Source organism: Squalius cephalus, assembly GCF_949319135.1.
Source record: "Squalius cephalus genome assembly, chromosome: 21".
Taxonomy (NCBI): Eukaryota; Metazoa; Chordata; class Actinopteri; order Cypriniformes; family Leuciscidae; genus Squalius; species Squalius cephalus.
Genome location: NC_137142.1, coordinates 18,431,128 through 18,441,570, shown reverse-complemented (window position 1 = coordinate 18,441,570; position 10,443 = coordinate 18,431,128). Strand labels below are relative to the sequence as shown.

General features: G+C 36.0%; 1 protein-coding gene across 1 annotated transcript; it reads left to right on the top strand.

Annotated features, from left to right (window-relative positions):
* Positions 1-1,916: 1,916 nt before the first annotated feature.
* On the top strand, positions 1,917-10,145 carry LOC307149808 (cytosolic 5'-nucleotidase 1A-like; the record flags this gene model as incomplete). Its single annotated transcript, XM_079856374.1, has 8 exons — positions 1,917-1,948; positions 2,213-2,285; positions 5,973-6,036; positions 6,183-6,278; positions 6,577-6,702; positions 7,090-7,215; positions 8,311-8,423; positions 10,140-10,145. 8 exons carry the CDS (start codon positions 1,917-1,919, stop codon positions 10,143-10,145), a joined length of 636 nt encoding a protein of 211 aa, XP_079712500.1.
* Positions 10,146-10,443: the final 298 nt, after the last annotated feature.

Here is a 10,443-nt window from a genome sequence, read left to right as displayed (position 1 = left end):
TATTAAATTATCTTATATTGAAATATATAAATTATATATTGATGGTATTCTCTTTTAGCCACTATCAGAGTAATGTTAGATGCAGTGTTATTTTAGTATTATTTATACTGTATATTAATATGAATTAATATTTTGAATTAGCTTTTATTTTTATATTGTCCGTTTTCATTTTGGATTAAGTTTTAGCTATTTAGTTATTTTTGTTTTTTCAATTTAGTTTAAATGTATGTGTATTTCAGTTGTATTGTACTAATTTAGTAACTTCAAATTACAGTACTTTATTTCTGTTAATTGCCAAGGCAACATTTCTAATTTGTTTACTTCTTTTAGTTTTTAATCTGATATTTAAATATAATTTCTGCTTTATTTTTGATTAACAAACTATTGTTAATGGTTTTAGAAACTGGTTACTGTAGATGTATATGACAAAAATTGGTTTCACAATAAATATCATTTCACAGCAATTGTCCAGTAAACTTTGACAGCTTTCTCTCAAGTTTTCCACAGACCACCTAGAACGCTCTTGTGGGGCTCCTGAGGGTCCCCAGACCCATAAAAAAAATAAAAATTAAAAAAAATTAAAAACTTGATCTAGACTTTTTGAAAGGCTTGGACAGTACACTTGTTTCATCCATTTAAGCACACAGAGTATTTTGTCACATGATCATACAAAGAAAATATTAAAAAGTTCCCTCCAAATGTCATACTCTGTGACATCACGTTCCATCTTAATTATCCAGTGTTAAAGAGCATCTTGCAGGTAAAAAAAAAATCTAAATGAATATATAACCGTGTATGAAAATACCATATGAAAAGATAATGCAGGATTTAAAATGTTTTAAAACGACATAAGGACACAATTTAGTAGATAAAGTGAGCGTTTCTTTGACTTCTTGTACAAACCGTTTTTTTTCAACATCGCGTCATTTTACGTCACACTAGGGAGATGTGTGCTGTGCTCTGCCGCAGCTCTGCAGGGTAGGCTGGTATTCAGTAAGAGCGGTCGTGAGTCAGTGTGTTTTCAGTAGTTTTTGTATTTCAATTTATCATCGTCATGGTAAATTTATGTGTTTGTGGAGCTTGCAAAAACTCCCGCCTGTCAGGACATCGAGTCCACCGGTTTCACCATGGCTTTACTGTAGTAACACTAACTACAACCATGGAAGTTTGGCATTTTCCACTAAAGCCCAGTATGCATCCACCTCCCTGCAACACTGACTTTCCTCAGCTGTAAACATTGCCTCGTATTTCCCACACAAGCACCTATGGAACAAAAAATGTATCAGGAATAAATATCTCTCTGTCTCTCGATGAGAAACCGCTAAGTTATATCACGTACCGTTAGTCTGGGCGGATATTAATGAGTACGACAAACGCCTGATCAAAGCATTTTTCTCAGAACAATTTCCTCAGCGTCCGAAATGTCATTGCGATCCATTTTTCCCTGTTGTTTGAATCGACCGCTCTCCCTCGTGCTACGTCACGCCCATTTTCAGATGTGGAAGTAAAATTTTCTCACAAAAACGACTCCAGAAGCCACTGTAGTGTATTTATAAGTTTTTTTTAAAGAAAATCTAGTTCCTACATTATTTTTCTATACATTGACTTGTTGGGTCTTCTAACCTGCAAGATGCTCTTTAATAAAAATAAAAGTAATATAGCCTCATTCCAAAGTCAACTTGTAGAACAGCCCTTTTCTCTCTGCATCCACTACAAACCTTCATTTCTATGGCCTTAGTCACAAGTTAAACAAACGGCAGCTGCTGGCCGCACCACAGAGGGTGTTATGTAGCGGGAAACAGAATGAGGACTGATGACAGAAATCGGACCCCATTTATGTGTAAGAGACTCCCAGGTGTGCCTCAATGTGTAAGTGAGTGCTAGTGTGTGTGAAGTGAAATATACCCCACAGGATTATGGGTAATTACATCATTGTACTGAGTCTGAGGTGAGAGCTCTCATTTTTAACAGAGTACAGATTAAATTCCCTCAAAGAAAGAGTATGTATTTTGTGTTTATTTTTAGTATGATCAGACTGAAAGACTGCTAAAGTAGAAAAAAGTTCATGTTTAGGGCTGCTACTAACAATAATTTTTTAATGTATTTATTTAAATTAGTCAATTAATTTTAAATGTTAAATTTTTCTTCAGGAATATCTCCCAACTGATACTGTATCTGTAATCTGTGATGTGAGCAGTCTCTGGTTTGGCAGGCATGACATGAAGCTCAGGCTCAGCAGGACTGACATGAAGCTCATGCTGAGAGGATCATCTGCAAAGCCCACAGTAAACAATGAGCCGCTCAACAAAATAGCAAAGTCCATATACTGCACCAGAGTGCAGTGAGGGGTAGAGCCTAGGTCTGCAAGCCCGTCGGGACCCGATGGGGCCCGACCCGCTAAGCCCATTCGGGCCGGACCCGGGTCGGGTCGGGTTTGGGCTAAAAAATTGCAGCCGTTGTCGGGCTGGGGCCGGGTAGGGCTTGAACACCACGGGCCAGGGCTGGGTTAGGGCTGGAGTTTTTGGCCCGTGCAGGGCTCTAGTGAGGAGTATTGGCAGGCATGTACATCGATTCATCAAGTCCATGGTGGAACATGTCCTTTAAGATATCATCACAAATGTCTACCTCATGGCAAAGCTCACAAAACTCCCTCACGTAATCCTCAATTGGACAGTCACCTTGGCTGAGGAGACAATTAACAAATTAACTGTCCAATGACCAATGACAAGACACAAAAGACAAACAGGGAATCACATGACAAGACACAGACACATGACAATGACAAGAATAAGAAACAAAACCCAAAACATGACAGTAATATGCAGTGCCAGGGTTTTTCCTACATTGAAATTTTTTTTGGCGGACGCCAAAACGACTTTTTGTCCCGCCAAAGCCTTATTTGATCTGTAATTGGGTTTTGTAAGTGAAGCAGGCTACTGACGGAGTGACGGAGAGAACGGTCACAGCGCCCCACCCCCGCACGGGCACTCTCCGTCTTCAGTTCTGTCTTTGCTCTCTCCCTCGCATCAAAATCAACTGATCCTAAAGGTCGGAAAACCGAATCCATGCTTCACGTGGTGCATTCAGAGAATATATTTTTGCTGAATTAGCGCTGGGTATGAATTGCAGTCAAAAAAAAGTTGCCTTATCTTCTCTTACAACGTGTGACAAGCATTCCGCACATGCAGCTGACACAACTTGAATATAAACGCAAAAAAAAAAAAAAAATTCTATCCAGTTTGAAGTGGGGTTTTTTTGTGTGTGTTGACAAATCATTCGTGATGTCCTAACAGCCAGGATTCCCACACAACACGTCCGCTAAAGTCCGATTCGCGACCTAATGACTCCTTTGAGCCGATTCATTATAATGAATGGTTAAAGCAATTTGTCTGCCCGTCAGTGTCTGAATCGGTGTATAACAAATCATTACTTAGAAGAACATACACATCTGAAATGAGAAAGTAAGTGTGCTTACCTCATTTAGCAAGAGTGTTTAGTAAAATTTAGCCTTAATAATCCACAGTATGTATAGGCCTATGACAATGTGTAGTAAATTACCTATAAAATGATTTAGTTTAAAGTTACACTGGAGTGAGATGAAACTAGATCAAAGCACAAATCAAGCTGTTGCTAGCTAGCTGCTAATTTTATATGATAAAAAATTACACTATTACACATCTTAACGATACGTTTTTTTTTTGCTACTTTTTAATTTATATGATTATACTAAAATAATTATCAGGTCTATCAAAAAAGGATTTTATCTTTCAAAACAAACTATTTCTTTGTATTTATTTTAAATTTAACATTTATTGGCAATATTGGGCTTGCGGATCATGTGGGTACTAGGGTACTCTTTGCTGTGTGTGGATGACCATGTCGGTCAGCCACCACCGAAGACCAATTTTGACCCAGGAAAAACCCTGAGTGTGCACAGAGAGGATGACTGCCGCTGGATGCCACTGAAAGATGCCGCTGGAGAATTGAGATGTGCAACGTAACAGGGATGAGAGTAAAGATGGAAGCTCCTAAGCTCCATATAAATTCACGGATAATTTGTTGCTTTGTCCTTAGTGAAAACCTTGTTTAGTGACCTTGAATTTGAAAAAGGATCCTGATATAAGAAACAATACTAAAATTCAGAGTCAGTTCATTCGCATTTGGAGGTAGACTATTTTTGACTGACAAAATGCCGGTGGCCGAAAAACTACAACAGCTACAGTGAGTTGTTCAAAACCTTTCTTTTTAGTAAACTCTCTGTACACAAATAATGTTCTCAATGCTCGAGTTCATGTGTAGAGCCCCTGGTGATACTTTGAGCAAAGTTTCATGTTGTGTCGAGCCTTCTTAGTCTTTTAAAAATAAAGATTTTTGATGCTATCATAGTAGTGCCCCAAGCACTCCCATTCAAAAGGCAATTTGACCGAAAACGAAAATACGGTCAATCTTAAAAGTAGCGTTTCCATTCTAATTATGCTTTTAAACGAAAGTTTGCCTCGGGTAGATTCACAAAAAGACCCAAGGTTGCATTTTGGCGAGAGTTACGCTTTAATGACACATATCTCTACCTTTCATTCCATCCAGAGGATCTGAAAATTCTTGCTGGATGAATTACCTTCACCTTCAACTCAACATTGCCAAGACAGAACTGCTTATGGTTTCAGCCAAACTATACTTGCTGTGATCCTTTTGATTTGCCTTATACAACATCAGAAAGATCCGGCCCTTCCTATCGGAGCCCACAACTCCTTGTCTAAGCTCTTGTTCTATCCAGACCGGACTATTGTAATGCTCTCTTGGCAGGCCTTCCAGCATTCAAACCTCTGCAATTGATCCAGATGCTGCAGCAAGACCTAAACTCACTGCTTTAGATCTATGCGTCCTCCAGAAGCTTGTGTTCTGCAAGTGAAAGGCGCCTTGTAGTGTCATCATCCCAAAGAGACACAAAATCACTTTCTTTGACCTTTACCTGGACTGTTCCCTGCTGATGGAATGACCTGCCCAACTCAACACATTTTCAAGAAACTGTTAAAAGATCCATCTTTTCATAAACACTTGACCCAATAATACTAAATCTTTGTTTTAATAAAAAAAAAAAAAAAAAAAACTTATGTGTTCTGTGCTAGACTAACTGGGACTTGTTGCTTCTATTGTTCTTTTAATTTTTAAGTCATTGTAATTGTAAATGTATAAAATAATGTTATATTAGAGTATAAAGGTATACAGCAATTGCCTTTTAATGTGGATATTTTTACATTTTCTAAATTATATACTAACTTGTATTTCCTATCATTCATGTATCTTGATGTTCAGTGTTTGTTTAATGAGTAATACAGTAAATGTGCAGGTATTGTGTACTAGTTAATTTAACAGAAATTGACTGTAAATTTGCTATTATTAAGTATTATTGTGTAAAACTATATATTAAAGATAATCACTGTAGATAGACAGCATTATTATAAAATAACTTTATAAAACAAGGCAGGCAAGGCAAGGCAAGGCCCTAAATTTACTGTTTACTCTGAGAGTTAAATGTTTTTTAATGTAATTTGACATCATTTATCCATTTTTCCATGGTTTAATAATATACTGTAATTTAATTCATTTTAACTAAAGTAAATTCTGTATTTTTACGGTTTTTGCATGTAATTTTGTGAAATGGTTATTTGCTGTAATTTTATGGAAACTTTGCTGCCAGAGATTTACCTTTGTAAAAAAATGTATTTATTTTTTTACAGTGTGCGTGAGTTAAACACAAAGTAAAATGACCAATTTAAAGGTAAGCTTTTCTAATATCTGCCACTCAAATGTCACGTTTGAATGCTTTCATGTGTTCATGTCTATTTCTAAGATCAATGTTTATTCTTTAACTTGAGGATTACATGAATAGTTCTGACCTACCAAAAGTAAAGCATTTATGAAATAACTACTGATTTAGAGCATGGAATAATTGTTTTGTTGTCTACACACAGAGAAAACGTCGATCAAGCACTGAAAGAAGGAAACACAAAATTACAACAAACTCTGAGATCACAAGTATGTTCAAGTTTCCTTACATCTAAGAAATATATGGTTGTCTCTCATTATCTTAAATCTATTTTAGATTATCTATTATTTCACACTTAAGCATTGATTCAATATTTTTGGCCCTTCTTTAACCTTTCTGTATGTTTGTTTTTCAGTGACATCATTCACCATTGCAGTGTCATCATGTGCATTATTCAGACATGAGAGAGGAGATATCTATTTTAAAGGAGTTGCTTTTCCATTTGTCAAGGTATAGAAATTCAGTGAAAATGTATTTCCTCTATATTAACAGATTGTTCTCTGTGTTAATCAATAATGCATTTACTTTTACCTGTAAACCCAGTTGGGAAATGAAAAGGTCTTTTGGAATTCACTAATATTAAACAGTAATATTAATATTAAATATTAAAAGTTTTTTGTATCCATGTGCATATATTTTGAGAATTCAGTACTTTAACTTGGTTATAACTAGCAAGAATCCCCAAAGATTAAGTAATTTGTTTAATTTGACATAGGTGTTAGTATTTAGTGTATTTTGATAATTCTGCACTCTTACAATGGTGAATCAACGTTTGACTGAGCTGCGCCCAGCCATTAAAGATCGGTGTGTAATAGTGGTGATACCTGCCGACAGACAGGACATGAATCACCTGAACAAGAACATCAAAATATACAGTAATAGTAGAGGAGTGTTTCTCTCTTTTTTTATTTTATAATTCTGAAGAATGCTCTTTCCCATACAATAAATGCATGCAGTGAAACTAGAAACAGCATTTCAGCCAGCTATTCGCATTAAAATATCACATGGCTACTTATAACATTTACTGTAAAGTGAAGCACCAGTCGTATTGACTACATGTCTGCTATCATTACATGGTAAACAATAGAGTGAATATTCTGCAAAACCTTTTGTTGTGGTCCATGCAAAAAAAAAAGTGACAATGGCATTTTAAATGATGAATGTTCTTTTTTTATGAACTGCAGTATGAACTAATTTCAGTATAAATAAATAAGATGTCATGTTATTATACTAAACACAATGTTGTGATGCTGTCTGTCCAGATCTGATAATTGACCGAGTCTGTGAGATCACTGGTGAAAAACCCCTCCTTGATCATCTTAAGGAGATCAAGCCTGTTCTCTACCTGTCCACAAACCCACAGGATGTGAGAGACGCCATCAATGCAGGTGATGCATCAAGTTTTTTCATTTATTTTTTCTTCATTTATGTCAGAGCAGTTTCAACTATAAACAGGTTTGCATCCATTACTCACAGCAACATATATTACCAATATCGCTGTTATATTAAAGAATTTACAAACAATATCTTCTCTTTTGGACATTTTTTGCAAGTACTTATAACCAGTTTTGGGGAAAGTTACTTTTAAAAGTAATGTGTTAATATTGCATTACTCCCTTAATAACTGTGTTACTTAGTTACCTTTTATGGAAAGTAATGCATTACATTACTTTTGCGTTACTTTTCCTCACTTGGGCTTGCTTGTTTGTTTGTTTTTTAATAACAAAAACAAAAGTTCTAGTTTTGGCAAATGTACTGTAAAGGGCCTTTCTCGCCAAATGTGAAATGAATGGAAAAATGAAGGAAATGCAAATTCAACAAAGTACATTAGATGGCACAGCTCTTCTCAGCTGTGCTCCCATTCTGGATTGCAGAAAAATAGGTCGCCTGAGAAGGTTAATAAAGTGGTTAATAAAATTAGATTAAATACATAGAGGATATTCGTGTTATTTAACATATTTAATTACTTAAGGTTTGTAATATTTTGTTCGCATTTCACAGTTTTTATTCATTTTGAGGAATACTAAATCTGTTTTATGCAAGTGAGATGAGTAAACACCTGCTCACATTTAGTCTAGAACAACTAAACCCATCATGATCACACAGCGCACACAACGCCTCTGCACTTACTCATGATTTCTCTCAACATGGGGACAGGAGAGTCAGTCAAAAAATGAGAAAGCAAAGTAACTTGTGTTACTTATTTGAAAGTAACTCAGATATTTTGCTGTAAATTTAAAAGTAATGTATTACTAGTTACTTGAATAAAAGTAATCTGATTACATAGCTTGTGTTACTTGTAATGCGTTACCCCCAACACTCCTTATAAACAGTCTAAGACTGGCTTTTTCTGTATCTTCTAAGCTGAGTGGGGGGAAATCTGTGGAATGAGGCAAAAGAGAGCATTACATAAATCCAGTGCTGCAGTGAAAAAGTGGTGATGGCAAATAAGTGGAATAAATGGTGATGGCAATGTTTTCCAGGATATGGTGCAGCCACCATGTTCCAGAGAGATTACCACGAGCACAGTGATGACGTGTTACGTGTGGCCTTTGATGGTGATGGAGTCCTGTTTTCAACTATATTCCAGCAAGCGGTAAGTAGTGATTTAATATGGAAGTAGCGATCACTCTTCACATCGTTCGTTTCTCTTAGTAGGATGAAAATAATCTTACTTAAACTGTGATTAATATACAGAAAGCGATCAAAGAACAATCCAATCGCCCAAGCTGCTGTCGGTGACACAGCGCGAGTTTATCTGGACTCTTGCCAAAACTCGTTATGAAATCAATGACGCTGTTACACTGCACAACGAAGCTCTTACTGTATTTATATACCTCATGTTTGCATTGGTGAAATCATTAGTGAGTGCAGAAACTGCGTTGCAATGATAAGATCTTTCACGCGATCAACAGGCTGTCATCTGCTCAATGCTCATAACTGCAACCTTTTATGTGATGGGAATAGACCTAAATACTTAAAAAACTTCTCACGATTCGTTAATCCAGATAGCTGTAATAGTAAAAACGTATAACTTAATAGCTGTAATAGTAAAAGTTTTCCAGATAGTTCCACATGTAATGCCAGATATATCATATGCAAGCATGTCAGCCAATCACAGCAGAGGGCGTTTACACTGCAGTCTCACAGCAGACACGCCCCTTCAAACAGAGCGTTCAAACCAGGGAATGAAATCAGGCTAGGAAATATGCCTTTTATTTCTAAATTATAACAATTTTTGATCTAAAAAACATACTAACATTATAAGGGCACCCCTGGAAACATTATAAAATAATAAAAATAATCCATGGAATGGGACCTTTAAAAAAAAAAAAAGATGAAATGTAAATCGTTATGCGAGACACTTGACGAGGGCTGATGACGTCACCGCGTTGTGCTGATGCTGAGAGGAACTCAACTAACGCAGGGTCATTCTACAGAAACGTCCACTTTTGGTATGGCAAGATGTCTTAAAATGAATTGCTTTTTCTAACATTTAAACTTAGACCACATTATTAGATTACCCTTTGACTTTATGAATACACATAAATGACAGCTTAATGATTTTTTTATGCATTTATTTAAAGACGACATGTGTCTTATGTATCTAGGCCTATGTATATTACTCCAGAAATGTAATTTGATATTGGTTACAAATGGCATGACTAAAACTGTATTTAGTAATATATTCATGTAGAATACACCATTTAGGTAATCTAAATCTAAATAAATTACCTTTTTATCTAACTCCTTTACCTCGTTAAAAAAAAAAAAAAAAAACTAAAATAAGAGGACCAAATGACTTTACTAAACAACTCAAAGAGTTTCACATAGGCCTGGTTTCACAGACAAGGCTTAGATTAAGCCAGGATTAGGCCTTAGTTAAAATAGGACATTTCAGTAGCTTTTTTAAACATCCCTCAGAAAAAAAAACATTACTGGTGTGCATCTTGAGACAAAATAATGGCAGTGACATGTTTTAAGATATGCCAGTGCAAGTTGCTTTTATTTAAAACAGCTCAAACATGCATTTTAGTCTGGGACTACCTTAAACCTTGTCTGTGAAACTGGCCAATAATGTCCTTCTTTTCAACATTAAATGTATTAAAAATCAGTAAAGTAGTTAACACTATAGCAACCTAGTAAACTAATAAACATTTAGATTAGCAAACACTGACCAGAATATACATTATGTGACACAATATGACACATGACTATATACGCGTGTATCACGAACGCCTGGCCTGGAGTCCTCTAATTAAGGTTTATTATGTTAATTATGTTAATGTTATCTTGTTTCCGTTTTCTTTAGTTTTGATTGGTGGTGCTGGGTAAGGACCGGAGATAAAACAGAAGGAGGTGGCCTTGGGAGAGAGACCAGCTCAACGCCGTTTCGCCATTGTTTACCGTTTTGAACTTGAGGAGCGGGGAGTCTCAGCTGTGGGTTGTATTTCCTTTCCCTTTGTTGCTGAGCTCCCCGTCTCTCATTTTTTGGTTAATTTGTGATTTGTTTGAGTTATAATAAATATTGGATCACGCACTTCGTTGTCGATCTTTTATGTTATGTGTCCCTGAATCCTAGACTCATATTTTGTGGGACCGTAACATCCAGGATA